General features: G+C 37.3%; 1 protein-coding gene across 6 annotated transcripts; it reads right to left on the bottom strand.

Moving 5' to 3' along the window:
- Positions 1 to 1519: 1519 nt before the first annotated feature.
- On the bottom strand, positions 1520 to 26374 carry septin6 (septin 6). 6 transcript variants are annotated; one of them, XR_008361206.1, is made up of 12 exons: positions 26262 to 26373; positions 24363 to 24477; positions 17583 to 17778; positions 15913 to 16099; positions 14058 to 14219; positions 11392 to 11488; positions 9866 to 10034; positions 9628 to 9760; positions 9165 to 9355; positions 8098 to 8154; positions 7758 to 7805; positions 5409 to 6259 (listed from the first exon to the last, which is right to left on the bottom strand). XR_008361206.1 is itself a non-coding variant. In XM_053505427.1 (11 exons), the coding sequence occupies exons 1-10, from the start codon at positions 26289 to 26291 to the stop codon at positions 7802 to 7804; spliced, it is 1284 nt and encodes a 427-aa protein (XP_053361402.1). In that variant the 5' UTR covers positions 26292 to 26373; the 3' UTR covers positions 5409 to 6259; positions 7758 to 7801. The 6 variants fall into 6 exon arrangements, 4 of the variants coding, with proteins under 4 accessions (XP_053361401.1, XP_053361399.1, XP_053361402.1 ...); XR_008361205.1 differs by lacking the exon at positions 7758 to 7805; XM_053505427.1 differs by lacking the exon at positions 8098 to 8154.

Genomic DNA, 26374 nt, shown 5'->3' with positions numbered 1-26374 from the left:
AGCATTATGCTGCCACCATCATGCTTCACTGTTGGGACTGTATTGGACAGGTTATGAGCAGTGCCTGGTTTTCTCCACACATACCGCTCAGAATTAAGGCCAAAAAGTTCTATGTTGGTCTCATCAGACCAGAGAATCTTATTTCTCACCATCTTGGAGTCCTTCAGGTGTTTTTAAATGTGTCTTGCACTGAGGAGAGGTTTCTGTCAGGCCACTCTGCCATAGCGCTGACTGGTGGAGGGCTGCAATGATGGTTGACTTTCTACAACTTTCTCCCATCTCCCGACTGCATCTCTGGAGCTCAGCCACAGTAATCCTTAAGTTCTTCCTTACAGTACCTCTCTCACCAAGGTTTTTCTCCCCAAAACCTTAGTTTGGCTGGACGGACAGCTCTAGGAAGGGTTCTGGTCGTCCCAAACGTCTTTCATTTAAAGATTATGGAGGCCACTGTGCTCTTAGGTACTATAAGTGCAGCAGAATTTTTTTTCTAACCTTGGCCAGATCTGTGCCTTGCCACAATTCTGTCTCTGAGCTCTTCAGGCAGTTCCTTTGACCTCATGATTCTCATTTGCTCTGACATGCATTGTGAGCTGTAAGGTCTTCCATAGACAGGTGTGTGGCTTTCCTAATCAAGTACAATCAGTATAATCAAACACAGCTGGACTTAAATGAAGGTGTAGAACCATCTCAAGGATGATTAAAAGAAATAAACAGCACCTGAGATAAATATATGAGTGTCACAGCAAAGGGTCTAAATACTTAGGCCCATGTGATATTTCAGTTTTTCTTTTTTAATAAATCTGCAAAAATGTGAACAATTCTGTGTTTTTCTGTCAATATGGGGTGCTGTGTGTACATTAATGAGGAAAAAAATTAACTTTCAGCCCATTTTTTTTTTAAATTTATTTAATACAAAAAGTCATTGGTTATGATCTTTAGAATAGTCTTGTTTTGCTAATCTCAGCATGTTTTTTTTTTTTATTAAAGATGCCATCAGGAAATAATAATAAGGCCCTGAACAAAACATTTTAATCAGGCCTGGTTTACCCAACAGTAAATCCCCTGAGCCTTCAGTTGTGCTTGTGATGGAGGGTAGTGTATACCATAAATGTTATTTTGATACGTTAAGTGTATATAATTTTTTACTTTATTTATTTACTATTAATGCATTACCCATAGTATTTATTTAGCATGCCAGGAAGGAGTCTAAAGACACCAGCTTATCCACTTTAGCAAATACATATCAAATCATCTCATGTAATGTGGCAGTAGTATGAAGGCGTTTGTAGCAACTGGCCCTAAAAAACATTAGACTTAACATTAGACTACCTAACTGATTTTAATAACTAACAAAATATACATTTTATAACTAGCTATACTCTTAAAAAAAAAAAAAAGTGTCATAATATAATGCAAATATTATATACAGTATATCATGCCACCTTGTTTGTCATCAAGTTTTTTCTCTTGTCACAAACAGTAGGCTCCTGAGGATATATAATGAATTACTAAACAACAGTTTCTGACAGATTCTTTTTTTATTCAAAATGTACACAGATGAAATCTTACCACAATTAAATATTTCACAATTTTGTTCGTACAGACGCAGAGGTTAACCGATGAAAGATGCTAGGATAACAATGCAGCCTGACAACCAGAATGACCACCTACCAACTGTGTGATTGATCATCAACACATTTCTACCTCAATACACAAAATATATCCTTATAAATTATACATAAATATGCACTATGCCTGCCATCGCAATTTAACTGCCAAAATAACATATCTAAAAGTGTACTATTTCCAGGACATGGTTTTCAAGTGAAATCTGCAGAAATGTATTAGTGCCCATAGACCTGTGATACTACCTACCCCCCCATGTGGCCCAGGGGCCAACAGAGAAAGCTTTTACATTGAAGCATATAAAACATGCAAAGGCTGATTGGATAAGGCAAAGCATGAAGTGGAAAAAAGGGACTCTGAATGTGACCTACATGGTATTCAGAGGGGCTTTTTTAAAACCACAGCCGTTAAAATTCAACAAAATAGGGGATGGATTATTAATAAAAAATCAAATCATCATTGTTGGAACTTAAAATCAGCCTGTTAAATACCTGTGCACTGCAAGCAATTTATAGATTTATTTTATTGTTTAATTATTAAGAGTCTAATAAATTAAACAGGTAACATGCAGTTCTTCTTTGGGTCTTTCTATCTCACAGTCAGAGTCAGCACAAAACACATCCTCAAAAGAGAAAATTAGATTTGTAAATGCAAAAGATTGGGGCATAAATGAAAGCTATGTATGCAAAGTGATATATCTTTTATAATTTATAAAAACTTATGTTTTGACAAATTACCCCCCCCCCCCCCCATGCTTTATTTTACTACCAGAACTATGGTTCCAGTATCATCACAAAGTTATAAAAAATATTAGTGTGGGACTGTTAGCTGTGACTAAATAGAAAAGAGTGGATACTTCTTGCAGAAAATACCATGTAAAGCCCACATATGACCATGTTCAACTGAACAGACAACAAAGTTTCCAAAAAAGAATAATATATATGAAACAAAACAAAAAAAAAAAAAACAGCTGACAGAGTGAAAGGTGGGAAGAGGAAAGAGGTGCTTAGTTCTTGAGGAAGCTGCAATTCCCTCTTTTGACAGGCGGCCACGAGAGGTTTAAAAGAAGCTAGAAGAAAGGGACAGAAATGCAGATTAGAGAGAGTCAAGCAGCCGGAAAGAGAAATAACTAACCATGAGCAGACAAAAATTCATCAGAAATTATTTCACAATTCTTGCCAGCCAAAAGCGCTAAAGATTTTAAGTTTATGTGCACGTATGCAATATTCACTACTGCATTTGCAAAATTAAGAATGAATTAAGTGTAGTCCCACTTGTTAACACCTTCATCTGTGGAATAACATTTAAAATCAGAATAATCCTCATGGATGTGTGGGCTGTATATATAAAAAATAATTTATTAAAATCCAGTAAAAGTTCATATACTGTTTATATTTATAAACATTAAAAGAACAACTGAAAGAACTGATACATAATGTATATACATGTATAATTATACATGTATATATTGGCCTAAGAGATATTCTTAGTGCATTTTGGGGATCCTGAAGAGGTTGAACAGGGTTAGTCATACTAGTCACACAGCGCTGCATATATTACACTCCAAGTGAAGTAAGCACAGCCTTAAGCAAGTGATTAGATTAGTAGCATACAAAGTATTCTTTGCAACTGCTGCAGTAACAAAAGAAGAGGCCTTTTATACACAAGGAAGCGTTATATGAAAAAACTCCAAGAGTTGGCATCCACAATGTCTTCCTATGGCCTTAGTGTAGCAAATAACCAAAAACCCATGGTCAGCTCCATTAGCAAAGTGGTGCGGGTGCGAAGGTATTACTCAGTGCAGAGCCAGGGATTACTGCAAAGGAAATTAAATACACACAAAGCAGTGAGCAGGAAAAGTGTTGTCAGTTTCAACAAGTAACCCACCAGAGAACACACGATGCTTCAAATTAAAGAATAACTTCAAGTCTGCTCACACCCATCCCACCTAGGATTTAAAAGGACACAGCTACTAAGTGCTTTTCATCAAAATACATCAGAGCATCTTGTTTCCTCGAATCACTAGTTAACAGATTCATCCCTGGTAACGATCTTCATTTAAAAACGATTTAATAGATTAAAAATATTGTTTATGAATATGCACTGTTCACTTTAATAGGGACACCTGAACACTGATCATTTACTCAGGCATTCAACCAATTAGCACAATGCAGGAAACCATGCTTATACAGATCAACAGCTCCAGTGAATGTTCACATCAAACATCAGAATGTGTGATCACAGTGACCTTAACCATGATATGCATGTTGGTACAAGGTGGGTTGGTAGTATTTCAGAAACTGCTCATTTCCTGCTTTTTTCTTACACAAAATGGTGCACCAAACCAACCAAACCAAAAATTTAGTGAGTGACCATTCTGTGGGTGGAAACCATACTGATTTTTGTAAGCTGTCAGGAAGGATATAGTAATCCATACAATCACACAAACATGGTGAACAGGAAAGCATTGCATCACACACAAAACCTCAAACATCAAGGGGGGGGAGGCTACAACAGCGGAAGTTTCACCTTCTGTCAGACAAGAAGAGGAATCTGATCCCATCATGGACAAATTAGACAGCTAAGGATAAGAAGAAAAAAAAAAAGATGTCGACCATGATTTGGAAGTACAGAATGGAACCTAATTTGATCTGCTGTTGTAGCCTGTCTGCATCAAGGTTTAATGCATGTGCTGAAGAGCTTTTCCGCTATCCACAGTTTTAAAGAGTGCTTCTTTAAGTTATTATAGACTTACTTCTCTGATCTCCCATCAAGGTGTTCCAGACTGCAGTTTTACTGCATACAGGATTTTATTTTGTTCTGGTTCATTTTTTAAGAGACTGTTGTGTGAAAATCCCAGCAGATCAAAGGTTTCTGAAATATTCAGGCCAGCCAAACAGGCACCATCAGCCATGCCACAGTTAAAATCACTGAGATCACACTTTGACTTGAGCATTCACTGAAATCCGTAGCCTATATCTGCAATATTTTATGCACTGGACTGCTTCCACATGATTGAATTATTATCTTTTACTATTTCAGTGGATGGGAAGTGTATTTAGTATATTTGTGATAAAACAGTAAGTAGTATAAAGAAATGTGACTTGTTGCATCTGAAAATATTGCATGCATAAACTTATTTCCTGTTTTCTTTTGTATACATGCAACATTTTTATGAGCACATTTAACATATATAATTACTGACTGTGGCCATACGCTCCTTTTTACGGCCTCACCAACCTCCAACAGCTGTGGAAAGACATTATATAGGTGTTTCATTCCCACAGCACTGATACCAGTGGTGGTTTTCTAGAACATGAATCAGACAGAGAAGTGTTGCTGTATATCGTTTCTGATTACAGTATTAGACACCTACCTTGTTTAAATTTACAGTTACAGACTACAGGTGGTCTCTGATCCACAGTTTGTTAACCATCCCCCAACACTTCGTAACCAAGAGTGGTCCCTTGCCACTGAACGATGGCATTGAGGACTAACTAACCGTATACCGCTGCAGTAACCACATACAAAGTAACCTAGATGGTAAATGTGTGATTTTTTTTTTTTTAAACATAATAGAATGAAGCAAAGTATGATGCCAAAAACCAAAAAGTAATCTATTTTTTTTAAAGCATAACTTATTCATATAAAAAATCTAATTATAAATTTTGCTATAATCAAGATAAATATTCATATGCAATATATTATGTCTTTTAAATATGTTTAATAGAGAATTTCTGTCATAATACTCAAACACAAGGAGTTTGCCCACAGATTCAAAGTTTGGTCAAAGCGGCCCTTTATTCGTTTTAGAAGACTATTTTGTACACTGACAAGTGCAATATTGATCCCTTAGCAATACTTGTTAAAAATATCTGAATACAAAACGTACTTTTTGTAATAACGTCACAAAATAGTTCAAGAAGCAGGTATAAGCAGGTACTTAAACTGTTCCACAGCAAAAGCTTGCCTTAATGAACACCCTACAAGTGTGCTCATGACATGTGTATAAAAAAAAAAACTGAGGTACAAAAGATGACCAAAAAACATTTTGATAACATGCATCAGGATAAAATGAAACAAACACCACATGCCAAAGTCAGTACTACAGAGATCCTAAAGGTGTACATTACTGCAATGATCTATCGAAATAAGTTAGTTATTTTTAACCATTTCAAGCTTTTAAATCAAGTGATGCACACCTTTAGTACAAGTAGTATACAGAGGCTTGTCATGGTTAAAGCTCTGGAGCCCAACCAACAAAGCCAGTACAATTATAACCATGCTCAGAAGATGTCAGTCTCATTTTAGCCTGCTATTAACACTACAGTAGTCATACTCATTAACGTTAATAGCAAACCTGGTCATGCGTTACAGGTCAATCAAAACAAGTCATTATAAAGAAGAGAAACACTGGCTCTTAAAATGCAATGAAAAATGAAAATAAGGAAACAGAATGCATTTAAGTCAACAATTCCATTCACATTTATGATCCCTCTTCAGCGTGGTTATGTATGTGGCTTGGGAGTGGGGAAAAGAGGGAAGGGGGAATGGAGCAGCATGGCTCAGTAGCACTGAGGGGAGGAATTCATTCACAGCTGGCTGGGAGAGCACTTTCTACAGGAACCCTGAACTGAAAATGAGAGAGAACGAGGATTATTTTCTCTATGGGTTACATTCATACTATGTTTACTTATACACAAATCTTAAAAGCTTTATGCAATGCGTTAGAGCTTTTGAAAAGGGGTTATGGGAAAAGTGCAAAGTGGAACATTTTTTGAAAATGAATCCTAATTTTTGCTAGTTTATGTTTTCTTAAACAAGTAAAGGGGTATTCAAATTGTGCAAATTTGAACCTCTGTACAACAGGTCCAGTAGTTCAAAGTCTGATTGAGTAAGATTCCCTTTCTGACCCCAAAGTAGTGCTGCCTCATACAGAATAATGTAAACCACAATGTCTACTATTCTTCAAACACACTCTCCCAGTTATTCATTATTCCAAAATGGGTGGATGGCAGAGAAAACTTACATTTACAGTTTGCCCAAGGACAGGGTTATTTTAGGGTCAAGAGATGCACCAGTGACATCCAGCTGCTTTACAGCAGCTTGTGTGAAGTCATGAGACAGCACATCAAATAAGGTCAGCAATACACTAAGAGCCTAGAAATAGTGACAAGTGAACTACTAATTCGCACAGCTTTGCCAGAGTTTAGATTTAAGATAATTATATATCATTAAAGGTGGATATTAAATGTCTTTGTATACCTTTGTTCACTTTCACAACATACTTCAGACTCCTTTTGAGCCTATAATAAGATTGCTGCATTAAAGGAGATTGTTCATCAATGTACACATTACTCAGCAATTACTCTAATGCAGCACCTAGGACTGACTGAGATTACTGACTGCACACAACATATCTACGGTAGTTATGGCTCAGAGAAGAGATCAATGGCCACATGAATTTACACATTAATTGACTTCTGTTGACCCATTTTTACCAGCCAAATCATTTTAAAACTAATTAGAGGAAATAATTAAAAAAAACGATTTCTAAAATAGTGACACCATCACAAACAAAACAGAAAGCACTTCCCATAAATATTCATTGTGTGCCAGATTTTAAAATCAAATATTAAAGTAGACTAACCAACGTCTGTGGTTTGTCTTTTTGATGACGGGAGACATATGCAAAACAGGGTTTTTGTTGCACAAGCCATATGTTAATCAGGCAGGGTGCACCTGTGTTCATTTGCATACATGCTTTCCGTCTCTTGCTTGGTAATATAGCCTCACTGGCTAGCATGGATTGTTGTTCGACACAACAACTTGGCACGGGTTTTACGCCGAAATGCCCTTCTGGATGCAACCCTTCCATTTTATCCAGACTTGGGACCAGCACTGCATCCAGTGGCTGGGGTACTGGCTAGCATGAATGCTGGCTAAAAAGGAACTCCACAAGGCTGCACTTGCCTTCCCACAGTTAGACTTGTTTAATGCATCTGTGACAACATGTCACTAAATAATGTATTTTGCACCTTTAAATTACTTTTACTAACCATAAAGACTTTGCCACAATGGATTTTTTAAAGCTATGGACTAAGCTGTGCCTCAATGTTTAAAAGCCTTACCAGCTTAAGGTGTCTCATGCAGCATGCAGCAAGCAGATGAGGAATTAACTGGAAAAAAGCATGGATTTAACATGCAGAAACTTCACTACACAAGATGAAGAGATTAAGAATATTCCATCATACATGCCATGCCCTGCTTGGTTACTGAGGAGAACTGTATATTTCGTAAACTGACAAACACACATTCTGACAAATAAACAGTGGTTCCTCAGTAACCTAGGAAATAAATATGAACTTAAATGTATAAAGAAAGTGGGCAGCCTTTAAGGAAACCTGTGGGAATTTGCTCAAGTAGCTAAAAAAAGCCATGAGAGAAAAATGAAAGAAAAAAAATGTAAACCTTCTCAGTGTAATTGTCTTCCTCCTTCATATCGGTCTGTTGAGATGGCCAAATCAGCTTGAATACACAACCATGAGTGATTACCAACATGTTAGAGAAGCAGTGGTCACTTTGACTGCAGTTTACGTTTTTATCATCTTGAAGGAGGAATGGTTTAAATGTCTCCATTCAGCGTCATTGCAATACATCCAAAATACTGGATGTTGTGTGTACACTATAATGCTGTGATTTAAATGAAAAATTACACCCTGAAAGACATCATGTTTGTACTGAAATATTTTCAACATGCTTAATGGTTTTGGTGAAAATAAGTCAGTTAATGTTACAACTTCAATATTCCTGTGAGACTTCAGCAGTTGTGTGATGCTTCGTCATCATTGGGGGGTGGGCGTGGGGGGCACTACTAGTGCAATTACAATGGCAATCATTTGGCAAAAAATGGTTATTTCGATATGTCCCAAATGGTCAGCATCCTGGATAGGTGTTAAAAACAAGAATTTCCATTTGCAATATTTTGCCAAATGAAAAAGAAATAGCATAGCTGCAAAAACCTGCACGAATTTGCATGTCATAAAAGTTCACATTCATAATTGCAAGTGATTTTCCTCTGACTAATGTGGACGTGTCTGTCCCCTAAAACTCCACATACGTACACACTAACGTATCTTTAATATGAATTTACTAAATTCTTTTTTTAACCATCCTGTGTACATTCTCTCAATTTCTGTAGGTTACCTCTAGGCTTTGCTTTGACAAATTGCCCCAAATATCTACAAAATCACAATTTCACTTTCCCTTCACTACCTTCTCCCACTGTCCTACAGCAAACCTGTTGAACTGAAATCCTCACACTGCCCCTATCCAAGCGCTGAGAATAAAAGTCTCAATTCAAGACTAAGGACCATTCTGATCTGAAAAATTTGATTTGAGTCACTTCAGGTTGCTAATGTGAATGTAGCCTTAAAGAGCATTACGGCATGAGCATCACTGCACTCTAAGAGTAAGTGTTCTAAATGTTTTGAGTAATAAAATGATAGGTTTAAAGATAAACAGAGTTCGATACTTACTTTTTCCTCTCTTTGTCCCTCTTGAGTGTGGTGGAGCTGCCTGCTTGCTGGGCCTGGGACTGCAGAAGTTCAGCTGCCGTTTTCTTCTGCTTGAAGATGTTCAGCTCGTCATCAAGAGCCTTCTTTTTATCTTCTAGCTTCTTCTTCTCATCTTGGTGCAGCTTCTTCAGACGGTCAAACTTCTCATGCAGCTAAATATGAGGAACACATGGTCAGTGCTCAAAAGGCTTCCTTAGTGAGGTTAAAGAAAAGCATAGCACCATTTAAGTAGCTTGTATTTTATTTCAATGACTCAATTTCATTTAGAATAAAGACATTTCTGGTCCTTTGTATGAGGGTAGTAGACACAAAACACTCCAAAGCAGATATATTCAACATATGCAAAGGAAAAATTTCTTTCCAGTTTGAAATCAGTTTCATGCTCTAGGTATAATATGTAGAAGTGATTTAAAAGGATTTGAACCTCCTTTTCTGCCTCCTTCAGCTCAGCTTCTTTCTCTTTCACTCTCTGAACAAACATCTGCCTCATCTCTTCTTCCTTCTTCTGCAGCTCACCCATGAACTCATTCCTCTTGGCCTCATAAGTCTCCTGCAGGCTGTAAGACAGTGAAAGTAGTCATGATTTACAAAACAATTCATACTGTAATTATTCTTTTTTGTTCTCAAATTCCTTTTATTTATTTTACTTTTTCTGTCCTCACCTGAAAGGTTTGCTGTCAGGATCAGTGTCTTTAAAGCCCATCTCCTCCAGCTTGCAGCGGCGATAGAGCTCATAGTGGCGCGTGTGGGTCTGCTCCCTCAAATCCTCCATGTTGACTCGGATCAGCATCTCTCTCAGCTTCACAAAGTCACAGTGGTTCTCATTTTCCACTAAAAAGAAATATGATGAATTCTTTAACAACAGCAGGAAAATGATTATTTCAACTGATATTCGTACAAAACCTATTTCATTCACCGAATTTTATTTAATGCACTAATCAAAGCCTGGGGAAAATATCTAAGAACAGTTTGTCAACAGCTGACATCTTATAATATAAAAACAAAATCTTGTCATTTATTTCAAATGCTAAAAATGAATAATATTGCACCAAATATTAATAGCCTTAATTTATGGCCAATTAAAAGCTCACAAAATTGGTGATATCTATTTTTAAAAAATTTAAATCTTAAAGGGCCCGAATACATCACATCCAGCAGATGGTGCTCCAAAAGCCATTGAAGAAATGGTAAGTGGTAAGTTAATACAGTATATCCAGTCTGGCTCCTTAGCCATTTTTTTTTTCTTCACAACATTTGATACTTTTCTGTCACAAGATTTGCTTGTTTGCCTACGGATCCAGATTTTTTTTAAACCATCCTGTATACTTTCTTTTATACTCGCATACACAAAATTTTAAATTTAAATGACATAACACACACAATTTTCAGAAATACATCTTTTACTACAAAAAAATAAAAATCTGTTAAAGATATCCTCCTGTGACCGCTCAACAGCTTCAAAACACCAGCCATTTTCAATCGCAATATAGCTGTGCACTTCCTTTCAGTTTTTTCCCCCTCTTACAAATGTTGGATCACCTGAGGCCGAAAACCTTTATTCACATTTACACAATGCTTACTGTATGAGTCACTCAATGACACACACAAGAACAATACAGAGTGATCATATTCCATTCTTAGATATTGTTACATGAAAAGTATTATTGTATTACGTTAGTTTTCCTCAGTATACAAGGAGGCAGATGGTCATACAAAATAAGCTTTTAGATACAAATATATACACAGGACTTTAAAAAGACCCAGATTCCACTGCACTGTCATACATCCAACGTTAGTGAGAAACACAACCAAGAATAACCATACACTTGCTAGGTCAAGCTAAATTAAGCACTAGCCCACTTACACGAAATGTATGATTTGTATGAAAAGAGAGTGAGAATGAGAGGGGAAATAAGGAGAAAAAAGAAGAAGAAGAAGAAGAAGAAAAAGCAACACTGCCAAGAACAGCAGGCTGGCTTGTGGTTTATTGTGCCATGCTGAGAATCAGTTTCTAACTAAATAATCAAATAAAGTGCTACTGTGATTCTTCTCTGCCTCCTCATACAGAAAGCAGACAAAAAAAAAATATATAAAACAATAAAATAGTGGTTAAAGTGGTGCAGCTACATTATGTGAGTGAGAGCCTGCACTAACAGCCCTGATTCTGTCAGACTTGGCCAGAGCTTACCCTGAACAGTTCCCCATGGGTACTGCCGAGCCTTCACCATCTTGTTCCCGATCTTTACTTCCTCAGTACTTCCCACTACAGCAAACGGCAAATGGCCCTACAGAGTCCCGAAAAAAAAAAGACATGCAAATCAGAAATTAGTGTTGTTATTGCAACCATAATGTTTTACATACATTTTTCTTATTCATAAAGCATTATTTATAGAAAAGTGTACCACTGAACACAAAGGAAGGAGCAATGAAAGGAGCAATGACTGACATTTACAAGCTAGTAGTAAAAGACAAAAAAAGTAGTAAAAGACAAAAAAAGAAAAATCAAAGCAAACAATGACCAAAACCATGAGTTTTGACCGAAGCAAACCATCTGGGGTAGAAGCAAAGGCCACTGCGCCCTCTCTTTTACTGAAGTGAAACATTCTAGAGTAAATGCTGTTAATCAGCAGCAGTTGATAAAGCAAACTACCACTACCTCATTATGGCAATATTTACTTTCAGGAAAGCCATCTACATCAGATTCTGTACAAGAAGAGATAGCATCGAACATGCATTCTATGTGTGAGAGAAAGCATTCTCTGTGTGAGCCCATATTTTTTTTTCATACATACAGGAAAGTATCACTATTCACTATAAATGTTTTCCAAAAATTGCATATTTAATTAATATGGAAGACATAGTTTGTTTTTCCAGATATCTTTGAACATCTTCGACAAAAGAAGAAAGTATTGAAATCCTCATGGCCAGATCGGGAAGCTGTCACATCCCGAACACATTCGAACTACAATTATTTCAAAAAAGTGGTGCCGACAACTCCATGTAGTTACAAAAAAATTCTAGTCATTTAGAGGATGTTTTGTAAATAAGCTACATTTCGCTACAAAGTATTCACTTCCCATCCTGCTCACTCAGGAACTGCATTTATTTACTGTCTCACACAGACTTCTTTGTCCTGTTAGTGGGTGTGTGTATCTTTCACACACTTCCTGTAGTGACAACACACTGATTTTACATTCCTGTCCTTCTCTGCCATTTCCTGATAGAAAGACAAGGATGTCTCAGCTCAACACTAGAAGGGCTGTTTCGCCTGTCGTATAACAGTAAAAATAATCTGCACAGGATTATCAAACAGGAGTGTAATTTACAGGAGTGTAACTTTACTCGTTAAACAAATATAATGACACGTTCTTGTTAATATAAGTCACACTAAAGGGATGCAATGATAAACTGGTTGTACAGTGATTTTGATTAACAATGAAATGGGGGGGGGCGACTTTTCATTCATTATAAATTCAACATAACTTAAACATATTTAACACAATACATCTAAAAATAATAATGTTGTAGTTTTCCTGTATTTTTATAAAAATAAACTATGCAGTGGAACTATGTTCTAGATTAATTACACCTAAAATGAAATATTTCAGGCCTTTTTCAAGCATATTTCATAAGATCAATCAGGGGATTTTTTTTTTTTTTAATAATCGCAGAAACTTCTGAAAAGTATGTTCATTTTTGCATTAGTACTTGGTAAGGACTTTGACATGATAAAACAAACTTCACTGAAAACATCACTTTGGTCTTCAAGCTTGCCTATAACTTAACAGTTTATAATTGTATTGTCTTCATAAAAATCCAATAACAGGTAGTACGTTTTATGACCTGGATCACATGGCATCTGTGTGTGTTTTCACATTTCAAAAGTCAGTTACTCATTATTCAGAATCAGGGTGAAAGTTAATACTTTTGGTTAGTTTGCTATTTGGTTTGGTTTGCATGTAATTAAACCAAGCAAAGCCCAAACACGTCAGCTTTAGGGCTGAAAACATGTGTCAGTAACTCATAAAAAGAGAAACATTTGAAGTATAAACAAATATCTTGATTAAGCTAGTGACACCTGGCCATCACACCCATATGTGTCCACTTCAAAACCCTGGACATTAATACAGCCTTAGATCCCTCATTTTCCAGTAATAAATACCCCTTATCTTCTGGGAAGCCTTTGCATTAGATTTTAGAGCATGGCTGTGGGGATTTGTGCTCATTCAGCCACAAAAGCATTAATGAAGCCAGCTACTAATGTGAGATGAAGAGGTCTGGTGCACAGTCCATGTTCCAGTTCATCCCAATGGTATTCAGTGGGGTTAAGTACAGGACTTCGTGCATACAAATCTTGAAGAAAAAAAAAAGTTTTTTAGGAATCGCTCTTTGTACATGGGGTTATTGTCATGATGAAACGGGTCTGGGCTTTTCATTCTATTGAAGGATGCTTCTGACTTTGTGGCAACAGTTTGAAGAAGACACACATGTCTACATACTTGTGCTAGAAAGTTAATCATAGAAATGACTACATTTTGTGTAAAGCATCAATCAATTATTTTGACTTTTTGTTTGTCAGTGTAATCGCATCACAATTCTTCAGCACTCATCTGTCCTTTGGCTCTTGTTGTTTAGTTTAGCAGCTTACATCTTTAGAAAAAAAATTCCCTCTGACAAAAACTATTTGGTTTACCTTCTGTGTTTTAATCTATTTAGGCTTAAAATAATTTTTCTCCCAATAACACCACACAAGTTTGACTGGGACTGTACAAAGATCACTTTCCTCAGACGGTCTCAGACCATTGTTTTGCTCCCAAGTGTAATTGCTACGTCCTCCATGCTGAAGTGACTTACATTCATGGTGGAGTTGATCTCTGCCACAGTCTCATCATCAGTGGGGAACTGGTAAATCTGTACTCCATTGCTGACGAGCTCACTGGTAATCTTAATTTTGAACTTGGCCAGTTCACTCTTTGAGATGGCATCTGACTTGGCAATGATGGGGATGATATTCACCTGCATTATTGTCAATAAAGAATACACACTTATCAAAGGCAGATAAACAGTCTTTTTGTTTTACTAAAAAGCAGGGCTAACAGAAGCAGACAAATTCCTGACATTCCTATACATTTTGGATAAATCTAACAGAAAACATTTGGTAAAAAAACACTCAGGAAAAAAGCAACCTCAGTCGAGGTTGCACCAAACAAAGGGTATCTCAAATTTACCATTTTATGACTGTCCCAGGATCATCTTAGAATCCAATATATTATATAATATTAAACCTATAATGCTTTGTTGGTGATTTTTCTTTCACTACAAAATGGAGATTAACATCAGATACACTGTGAAATGGAGACTCATAGCAGAAAGGTTTCGATTACAATATCTAGAATGATATACAGCAGAAAAAATAAGGCTTTACTGAACATTCAGTCTCCATTCTTCTTTGGTTAAGAATGAAGTGCACTGAACACTTAATCCTGCTCAATCTTTCACAAATAAAAAGAAAAGGCAAAAAATCTACAAAGCTCAGTAGAACTAACCCACATTTACTGGCTTGCAGTACTTCCTGCAAGCCAGTAAAGTTTTTATTGTGAGCCTGTAATGCACAGAAGTAGTATACCCAATGTTTTTCACCGTAGCGTGCATGTGCACATGCATTTAACCATTTTTTTTTGTTAACACAATTAAATAAGTCTGATGGACACTGTTACTATCCTGCTTAGTAGCATAAAAAGGAAAAAATATATTTGTTTATATTTGTAAACTATTGCCATGTTTTGTGTTCAATTTTTATTTTCTGCTTTTCTTGCAGTGTTTGTGGTTTTATTATTCGTTATCTATATATCCTGCCCTCTTTACCCCTTTGACATCTATCAGTATACAATATCCACAAACACACTAACAAACAAATGGATAAAATAAAGTACAGTGGAACCTCGGATTACGAGCATAATTCGTTCCGGAAGCTGGCTCGTATTCCAAAACACTCATAAACCAAATTAAATTTTCTTGTAAGAAATAATGGAAACTCAAATAATTCGTTTTACAGCCCCAAAAAGTAAATAAATAAAAATAATTAATTGTGTGTGTTTGTGCGTGTGTTTGTGCGTGTGTTTGTGCGTGTGAGAGAAGCGTGTATGAGAGAAGCGTGTATGAACCCGCTCGGTGTCAACTTACATGCGCGCACACCTAAGAGGCGGGGGGAGAAAAATGGATTTTTAACCTTCTAATGAGACTTTATTACACAGTAAACCTTTCTTGTTTGAATTTCACATAAACACACATTAAAAGAGAGTTTTGTCTAAAAAATTTGCAAGGAACACCACTAATGACACTCGTGTGAGCGCATACTGTACTGTACGGAATCACTGCTGTAAAGTAAACCAAACAAACCCCCACCTCCCCCCCACCCATACTGTACACACGTGTACTCACAGATGTTGATTATACCAGTAAGAGACGAGCACTAAGACCCTCAGTTGTGATCACATGACGCTCGGCGTCAAAACAAGAAGCGCATGCGTGATACATGATACTCGGTGCCCATAAACCAAGACTTGTTCATTTTCCAAATAAAAATTAATTAAAAATCTTTGCTCGTCTTGCGGAATGCTCGCAAACCATGTTACTCGTAATCCAAGGTTTTACTGTACCATTATTCATACCATTAAGTGCCATTAGCTAAGCTTTAAACAGCACTGACCTTACTGTCCAGCTTCTTCATGGTCACCAGGTCCAAAGATTTTAAGGAGTGTCCAGTGGGTGCAATGAAATACAGACAGGCATGAATGCGCGAGTCATGATAATTGTGAAGTGTACGCTTGATCTTCAGCTCCTCTTGAAGGTAAGCCTCAAACTGAGTATCAATGAACTCCACAATCGATTTGTAGCTACAAACGAGAACAAACATAGAGTCATGTAAACAGTAAATAGTCCAGTAGTTATTAATCATCTTTTTCCTCAGCGTCTGCTGAATGCAGCTAGACCATGTCAATAAATTTTTTTTTTTTACATAATATGCAAAACCTTTTTTTCCCCTCTTTTTTTACAATCTTTACAACCTGGTGTCAAACTATTCAGAAGAGTGTAAGCCTCAACAATAATTAAAAATATGTTGAAGTTAGTAAGCAATATGGTTTTCATGGCAATTAATTTTAAAATGTCAAAATAATTTATTTCGGGAGCAGTAACCCATGAATGCTTGTGCACTCGTGTGCTTGTGTGGTACATGCAATTAAAGCTGGTATGGTGCATCACTAGGTTTGATGATGACCTACTCTGATCCAGATTCAATCAAACTGACCACTATTCATGTTTTTGCTGACAAAAAACAGGCACCACTGTCATAGTGCTGATTTTTGGTTCAATCCAAATAAATCTTACACGTTGCTTACTAGATTGTCAAAAATTAGGTGTCCAAATAATGTGCCACGTTATCCAAGGGGAGTGAACCTAATTTACTCTGTATTTCACAGATTCCTTCACACAAAGTTGAAATGCATGTATGAAGGATTCTGCAATGTTTGATGCATAAGGGCAAATTAAGTTGAGATTTATTTTTCAGAAAAAGAAATCTGTTTGTTCTGAAATATGATATGCAACATTAATATGGTGATAAGTGGCTGGACTTTTAACCATCACTGAATTACTTCAAAAGCATGTCTCCCATCAGCCAGTTAGCATTTTACATAAACAGCATTGTCAGATATGTTCATGTATAATTTCATTATAGGTGGCACGATGGTGTAGTGGTTAGCACCGTCGACTTGCTCCTCCAGGGTCCGGGTTTGATCCCCGTGCTTGGTGGATTTTCCCCGGGTACTCCAGTTTCCTCCCACAGTCCAAACACATGCAGATTAGGCTATTTGCCATTCCCAAATTGTTTGTAGTGCGTGTGTGTGCGCCCTGCAATGATTGGCACCCTGTCCGTAGCCCGCCTCGTGCCCTTAGTCACCTGGGATAGGCTCCAGAATACACAGGATAAAGCCGTATAGACGATGAGTGAGAGTGAGTGATTTCATTATTGTCCAATGTACATCGGCAAGAACTGGCCATAACTGGCAATGTTTGAGAATCACTGAACCCTACAAATCGCTGCTTGCTCTATAGGTATCGCAACATTTTGCTGGAAAGACTGTGTAAAACACATTTTAACTTGGTTAGAACTGAACAGGCACACAGTTGGTATATCCACCTACAGTAAAACGGAAAATACTTCACTCTAAGATAGAAATAATATACAACATGATAATTGTCATAATTGTTACATAACGCCTATTTATACTTTAGACATTGTAAGCAGAATCCTATAGTTTTATTTTTAAACAAACAATCCCAAATGTTCTCTCATTACGGAACCAAACCCATTCTCACCTGTCCTCTTTGTTGATCTGGTCTCCGAAGCCAACCGTGTTAACAACAGTCAGCTTAAGACGCACGTTGCTTTCCTGCAGCTCATATGTGTTGGACTTCAGCTGCACCCCTGGCTGGTTGTGTTGTGTTGGCTCACCCTCAAACTTGGTGTTAAAAAGGGTGTCCATGAGAGTGGACTTTCCCAAACCTGTCTCCCCTAAAAATCACAAAATAGCTGCATTAGGTCAGTGGAAACTTTAGATCTTGAATATGAGTAACAGAGGTTGATTTAATGAAGCACACCACATATTTTGAAATGAACAAATACATGCAGTCAAATTTTTTCCACTTTCATCATCTTGGCTGCTTATGGCCATGATTCCTGCTCTCTATAAAAGCACTGAAAGAGCTCATCATCCTACACCACTAGAATGTAAATTATATGGATGGCTCACGTTGGCCACTTTTAATATTTAACTTGCAAAGTACTTTCCCAAGGCATGGTGGTATAATGGTTAGCACTGTCCTCTTGCACCTCGAGGGACCGGGTTCGATTCCCATCTCTGTGTGGAGAAGCATGGAGTTTGCATGTTCTCTCTGTGCTTGGTGGGTTTTCTCCTACAGTCTAAAGACTTGCAGATTTGGCTAATGGCGTTCCCGAATTGCCTGTAGTGTGTGAATGTGTGAGAGTGTGCACTGCGATAGATTGGCACCCTGTCCAGTCTGTACCCCGCCTCGTGCACCAAGTCTCCTGAGATAGGCTGCAAGCCCCCCACGATCCTGAATGCAGGATAAAGCAGTGTAGACAATAAGTGAGTGAGTGAGTACTTTCCCATGGGTCACCCTGCTGCCCAACTGAAAGAAGGGTTACACATACAATAAGAATCTAAAATTTGCTGCCATAAACTGTATTATCTTACTGATGCTGAGGAAAGATTAAACAACAGCCTAATCACTCTATGATGAGATTAAATCACCAACAGAGCAATTAGAAAATGGCAGCAGAGGCATGACTTATTGATGATCTGACAGTTACAGGCATTTCCTCTTCTCTCTGTAATAAACTGTACATGTACTTCTGGTCAAACTGAATAGAGCATGTATGAAGCATCAACATTCAGGCCAAAAATAAGAAAAAGGGGAAGATGTGACTTGCTTATTTTTGAAGAAAAATAAAAAAAAAAATTCCATGACTGTTATAGTGAGGATTGAACCCACCATTATACATTATCCGAAATTATATGTTAAGCTGAAAAATTACAGGTTCCACGTCCATCATGATTAATCACAGGAATAGCAGACGAATGCGCTGTGCACATTTTTATAATCTCTGCTTTCTAAATGAACATCCGCTGTTCAGCTTCTTCACCATTATTATTAATGTAAACATAATGACTGTGTGGAATTCAGACTTTTTATCTAAAAAGTTATGGATAATCCAAAAAGGCATACACAGTCATGTCCATAAGTATTTAGACAGTGTCAATTTTCATACTTGTGCCCCTGCACACCGCCAGAAGGGCTTTGAAATAAGGCAGTGTGATTAAAGACCGTCAGTTTTAATTTCAATGGTTGAAAAAAAAGATTGCATTAAGGGTTTAGGAACTACACTCGTTTTTATGCAATTTCTCCATTTACACAGGCTCAAAAGTAACAGGACAAACTAACAATAAATATTAAGGTTATTTTTACAAAAGGCTGCCTTTGCTAGCTGTTTGTGGCACTTTCTGCCTTCAGTTTTGTCTTCAGTGATTAATAAGCATGCTCAATTGGGTTGAGGTCAGTTGACTGACTTGCAGGGCTGTGCAATTAATCAATTTTCAAATTCAATGACAATTTTGTTTTCCAACAATGATAAACAAGATAACTAAGATTCAATTATTATTATGCTGCAATCCTTTGTTGCAGTGACATACTAATTTTGTGTTTAAAATCCATCGCATCCTGTTTACTTTCTGGCAGTCACTTTTTCTTCTCTCACTAAACTCACCCTCACCTAGGCTGTGGTATTTATCTCTACTTCCACGGTCAAAATAATAAACGTAGGACGACACACAAGTTCCAGCTGTTGATTAGAGGCAGGGATATAACATTTAAATCCGGGCCAGGAAAATATACAATACTCCCAGGACTGCACTCGGGGGGGGGGGCATGAAATCAGCCAAGAAGCATGAACGGCAGATTAAGGCCTATTTTAAACAACTCCACCAACTCCCAGCAGGTGTGGGAGGGAATCATGGTCATAAGAGACTAAGAGAACTACCTTCATCTTTTAACAGTTGTAACACCTTAGCAGAGGAGCTAAATAACTTTTATGTGTGCTTTGATAGGGGCAACAGAGATCCACCACTGCTGCTCCTCCCATTAGTGATACTGCCCCATTCCTGAGCAGCCATGAAATAAGGCACTGCCTCCGCAACATTAATCCCAGGAAGGCTGCCGGACTTGATGGAGTGCCTGGTCGGGTGCTCAAGCACTGTGCAGTTGAACTGGTGGAGGTCTTTGCTACCGTCTTTAATCGGTCACTGTCCACATCATGGGTGCCAGCATACTTTAAAAAATCCACAATAGTTCCCATCCCCCCAAAAATAAATCCCATATCACCAGTCTAAGTGATTACAGACTAGTTACACTTACACCTATATCTGCAAAATGTTTGGAAAGGTTGGTGATCAAGCACATTAGGGATATCATACCACCCACACTGGACCATTACCAGTTGGCACAGAGAATGCAGTGGCTATTGTGCTCCATTCTTTGTTAGAACATCTGGAATAAAAAAAAAAAAAAAAAAAAAAAAAAAACGTATGCTTGGTACGATTTTAGCTTAGCATTTAATACCATTTTGCCAGAGGTGGAACATCTGGCAGCTTGGTGTGATGCCCACAACCTGGCCCTAAATGTCAAGAAGACCAGGAGGAGTATTGTGGATTTTCCTAGGAACACAAGAACCACTTACTTACCACTTATTATTGACAAAGGGACGGTAGAGAGGGTCACCAGCTTTACATTTTTTTGCCTAACATGGGGTAATAATATTACGTCTTCTATAGGAAAGGCCCAGCAGCGATCTTCTACCTGAGAAAACTGAGATGGGCCAACCTTTCTCAGCAGCTTTTGGTGAACTTTTACCGTTGTGCTATAGAGAGTGTGCTGACATCTGGATACACAGAAAGTATAAGTCCAAACACACCTCTTTCCACAGTCTGGCTGTGAGACTGTTGAACAAGCAGCAACCTCCCTCTCTGCCCTTGCCCCCACCTACTCTTGCATATCGTTCATCACTTTGCACTGCTCCAGCACACACAATAGACACACTTTTTTAGCTTCGTGCCCTCTTTCTGCCTTTATGGTTACTGCACTGCTGCACTATGGTCGCACTTTTTTACATTACAGGAAAATGATGCTCTAATGATATCTCATTGTTATTTATACTTTGTTATTGATAACAATGACAATTAACTTGAACTCAATTGAAAAACTCCAAGCTGTTTTATTTAAAGTTGAATAAATGGATGATGTTTCCAAAGTCAGTGAGTCATCATGTTAAATAATCGTGATCATGATTTTTGCCATTACGAGCAGCCCTACTGACTTGAAACTTGAAGAACATTCCAGTTGTTTGCCTTGTGTTGCATTTGCAGTATGTTTTTGGGCATTTTCCATCTTTATTGTAAAGTGTAAATTGTAGCATTTGACTGAATCTGAGCAGAGAGCTTTATGCACTTTAGTATTCATCCTGCCACTTCTATCAGCAGTCATATCATGAACAAATGCCAGAAACCTAGTTCCATTAGCAGCTACACATAGCTCATACTATACCCCTGATAATGTGGTATACATTGTGCCTTTACTTCTCCAATCAGTCTGGCAAAAATTAATACAGAGTCAAAAATGGGCATAATTTTTTAGCCTAATCTGGCTTGTCTGTTCTTGAGTGTTACCAGTGGTGTGCATCCAGAGGTAAAGCCTCCGTTTTCACGAAGGTGTCTCTTGATTGCAGACTTTGATAATGATATGCATACCTCCTCCAGAGTGTTCTTGACTTGGGTTGATGTTAAAGGGTTTTTCTTTCCATTAATTAAAGAATTCTATAAACATTCCCTATAATTGTCTTCTGTGTTCTTCAAGGCGTTAGTTGTTGCTGAACTTGCCAGTGCAGTCCTGTTTATGAACTTACTAGATTGTTGATATTGCCACCCTTAAAATTTCTTTCCGAAAGTTTTTTTGTTTAATGATGGCCTACTTCGCTTGGATTGCCACCTTTTTGGACTGCATAGTGAGAATAATGAATCGCTACTGAATGCAAAATTAACACTTAAAATTACCTCCAAACCTTTCAGCTCGTTAACATTTTATGAAATAAAGAAACAGTCCAATTACTTTTGAGAAAATGTGTAAATGGAAAAACTGGTATTTTAAGGGGAAACTTTATTAAAATCTTTACCCCAACATGTTTTTAGAACCCTAAAATAAAGGTACCCACCACCAAACTAAAGCTTAACTTCTACACTTCAATTACACATTGACTGCCTCATTTTACAACCATTCTGGTGGTGTACAAAAGCAAAAACAGGAAATCTTTTATTGTCCATCTACTTATGCTAACCTAAAATAAAATAAAATAAAAAAACAAGTAATGGATAAATTCTCATGGGTGACCTGATTATTTTAGACCCAGACATTAATGTGTTTTCTCAGCCAAGTTCCCTTATTTTATTAAAAAGCATTAAACATCAAGATCATTAAGATCGCATTAAGTTTAATGATCATTGCTTAATTGGAATTTATTTTATGATTAAATATTCTGTTAGAACAATTACAGAAGTTGAAATTTTTTTTAATTAAGGTCTTCTAATTACACACATCTAATTACACACTTTGTGGCTTGACCCATTCAGCATGAGGCCACAGAATAAATTACAGAAAAGGTAAAGGTTACAACAGCCTGAGCTACAGTACAAATGCCATGGTGAAGCCAAGTAATTCTGATGCCTTTGCACCACCTGCGACACAAGCACAAAGAGGTATCCCTTACCTTTATGATGATAGTTAGTATTACCTTAAAAAGAAGATTTAATGTAATACTAACATTTTTTATAAGATTTAACATAAGATTTATTGCTTCAGCCTAGTCTAAACAAATCTGAGTAATAAAATCACAAATTGTACAAAGACAACAAAATAAAATTTATAGTTGGATTGAGCATCAGTCATGAAAATTAAAATATTTAACACCAGCATATGCCTATTTTAGGACCTTAACTTCAAACATGCTATTATACTATATCTGACTTTTCATGTAAGAAGTATACTATGCAGTTTCAAAAATCATCTTAAAAATAAATCCCAGCTACCCATTGCATAGTTGATCTGTTCATACACTCTGGTCAGAGGACCATTAAACACAGAAGTTTCCAAGTCAGACCAGCATTAAGCTGGATGTGGACAATTCTCCCATAAATAAATTAGGAAATTATGACAGAAGACGTAATTATTCTGTTAAATTATATAATTTAGTGTAGAATTTCAGTTTTAAGGCTATACCCTCAGGACCCTCGGATAACCTCTGTGATATTATTTGCGATATTATATTTGTGATATAATTGCAAGGTGCTTAAACAAGCCACAAAATAGATCATGTGTTACCTGGACTGCAATAACCTGAACTCGCGAAATAATTTATCATGTGAAATAAACCCTCTAACAAGCAATGTGACCAATCTTACACCTCCCAGAGAAGTGTCTTATTTAGATCAGTCATGGCCCTTACTTACATTTGCTCACTTTGCTAACAATTTACACAACTTACGAATGAGACAGACCTGGTAAATGACACAACAGTGGCTCCTTAGTGGAGCTTGGATTTAAACTCAACCCTCCAATTAGCAGTCCAACTACTGAGACACCACAGTCCATATAAGTCCAGATCAACAATGTGTTTCTAATGGCATTGCAAAGTGCATTTGTGAAATATGTGACCCAAATTGCAAAGCACAAAATGTGACCAATCATATCAAGTCAATTGCATGGGTTAGTTTTGGCCAATAGTATGCAGTACGTGAAACACATTAAATTTTAGGAAAATTTGGTTGATAAATACGTTATCTTTCTGAACCCACAAGACTTGAGAAAATTTTGATTTTAAACACCATTTTAAAGAGATTAAATGCAGACCATACAAGCTACTTACTCCAGTAGTGATAGAAAATCTTTTTTGTGTGTGTGTGTAAAACTGCACTGTTTGGGAAATTATTTTTAGGAGTAGCAGGGTGATTGTGTCAAAATGAGGCTGAAAGTTCCTGTTTCTTATTACATCATAAAACCACATTTAAATATTTAAAAAATAGGCTTTCAACTTTTTTCAGAGGCCCTCCTTTGGAAAACAAATTCGCAGTTGGCATATCACTGGTAACGATATGACAAGTTAATGAATTTGCCATCAGAATAGAGCTTATTGCACCAGAAGAATATGCATAACTCAAATCAATCAAAATGTGACTTGATAGTTGGGTCACATATGCTTTCAATAGATTATTTTGACCACATATTGTAACAATTTTGCTCTCTTTTAAATAGATAGAATGTAAGTCATCAAGATCATCAGCTGTCAGGAAGAAATCAGTATCCAGCATAAAACTGCAAGACTGCCATAAGCCAAAGTAAAATGAGGAACATTTTTGCAGTTTTAGAAAAGATTTTGAAATAGAAATCTGCTAGCAGGAAATACAACAAATTTAACCGCATCAAAAAAGATAATTGAAGATTAACAAGAGCAAGGATGCACCATGCCACACTTACCAATGCAGAGGATGTTGAAGCAGAAGCCATGGTTAACAGACTTGTTGACCAGCTGGTCCGGCATGCTGTCAAAGCCAACATGGCCAGAAAGTGGCACTGTACGTGCGCCCTCTCCCTATAGAAGGAACAAAACCAATTGTCATTATAAATGTGTACTGAACAATACATTCGATGTGTTTTTTTTTTCTATTGCCAGCAACACTCACTCAGAATGGTATAGGCAATGAAATGAATATAAAGAATAAATAATTGCATGTACATAGAAAATCTCTTTAGCTACTTTTTTTTTCTTATAACTTCATTCTTGATAAAATGCACAGGAAGCACAAATCAGGTAGGGAACCATTCATTTCCTCCTTCCTGTCTAACAGCAACGGTTTAAAACCACAACTAAAAGATCACCAAGTCTGCCGCACAGCATAGAGTTAATACATTCACTAAACTAGCAATACTGATCAAAGGTTTTTAACTTAAACTTATTACACATATACTGTATATGCAACTATAACGAACCAGTCCATGGATCCATCTGCTCAACACTATTGTTTTTGAGTTGGCTGTTTTTGCATTTTCACTGTTACGATTTCAGCAGGTCTGCACCTGGCCTACACAAACTCTGACAGGAAATGATGTGCTTGTGCTCACCACACAGACATCAGGTCTGACAACACAATAACCATAAATGTGTTATATGCTGTCGCTGAGGAACCTGGGAACATCATTTCCAATTTGTTTGTTGCACAGAGAATGAACACGCATTTAATATGTATAACTCTGTAGGGATTCTGAGATCATTTCGACATAAGGAATGCTTAAAAAAAGTCAAATTCATTTTAAATGCATCAGTAAAATACAATGTATAAACCAAGTCAAATAGTTAGAATAGAACATGTTCTTGTAGTAAATTGGTATAACCTTATCATCAGAGCATTTAACCAATTTAATATAATCAAGTTAATGTATATAATCACAAACAAAAAAAACAGCAGTTATAGGTTAAATGGTTCATTAAATATGGTTTTAGATTAGTACATAGAACGTAAAGTATGCATTAAAAATTAATGCAGGCTACAATAAACTATAAATTTGGTGATAGTGTAGAATTAAGTTAATTTAATGTATACCGTTAGAAAATGGGAAAAGTAGTGCATAATGTTTTGCTGCCGGAGATCGAAGCTGTGATCAGTAAGATCACAGAAAACTCATCGAATGCCATGTATGGAATATTTTTCCTCCTTATCACTCATCACATCATCTGCTCAGCAGTAAGACAACGCCCACAGAACCGACAGGACAGGATGAGGATGGGGGAAATAAACTAACGGTACCGAGGCGCAGGACATGGCCGGCTGTTCTTCCGTTACAGTTGGTTGGCGGCCGCGGACGCCATTAAAGCATCGATAGATCCGCTGTGCGTGTGTGTGTGTGTGTGTATGTGTGTGAGAGAGAGAATCCCTATAATTTACACAACAAGACCACTCGATATTTACCATCATACCAGTCACTGCAAATGCTGCATTTCACTACTGCTCGCTGGTTTGCAGCTACATCGACATATAAACCCATCAACATGTTGAGTGCGGAGTCGACCCTGAAACCCGAACTTAAACATTCAATTCAAAATAAATCTAAATCTAAATCAGTTGTCGAGTTATATAACAGTTACAGGCCTCTGCTCTATGTTCATCCCCTGCGCGTTTCCTCCACACACTCCGCTACGACCTGCGCGCTGTTTATTGTGCAGCACTGCTACATTTGTAAGTAAAACCACCAAACTGTTTCCCTGAAATAAACTAAATCACAAAATAAACCACTCGCGTCACCGTTCATTTTTTGGCGCAATGATTTGGCCACACATCTAGAAACAAAGTATCATGTAAAAGGTAAAAGCTCGCTCACCGCTTGTCGAGCTATCTCAGTGGCCGCCATGCTCCGTCTCTGGATAAAGAGTCTGTACAGGAAACGGCACCGCGCTCGCGCTCACACACGCACGCGCGCGCGCGCGCACCCAC

Source organism: Clarias gariepinus, chromosome 10, assembly GCF_024256425.1.
Source record: "Clarias gariepinus isolate MV-2021 ecotype Netherlands chromosome 10, CGAR_prim_01v2, whole genome shotgun sequence".
Lineage (NCBI taxonomy): Eukaryota > Metazoa > Chordata > Actinopteri > Siluriformes > Clariidae > Clarias > Clarias gariepinus.
The sequence above is the reverse complement of the archived record's forward strand: the minus strand, read 5'-3'. Positions and strand labels throughout refer to the sequence as shown.

What these genes read in the sequence shown, in the direction of transcription:
- septin6 (XM_053505424.1), bottom strand. Translation starts at nt 26,291, where the DNA reads ATGGCGGCCACTGAGATAGCTCGACAAGCG. An exon ending in CTGAGATAGCTCGACAAGCG is followed by an intron (nt 24,478 to 26,261) that starts GTGAGCGAGCTT and finishes TTCCTTCTATAG; the next exon opens with GGAGAGGGCGCACGTACAGT. An exon ending in TGAAGGAGGCAGAAAAGGAG is followed by an intron (nt 9,356 to 9,627) that starts GTTCAAATCCTT and finishes CCTCATATTTAG; the next exon opens with CTGCATGAGAAGTTTGACCG.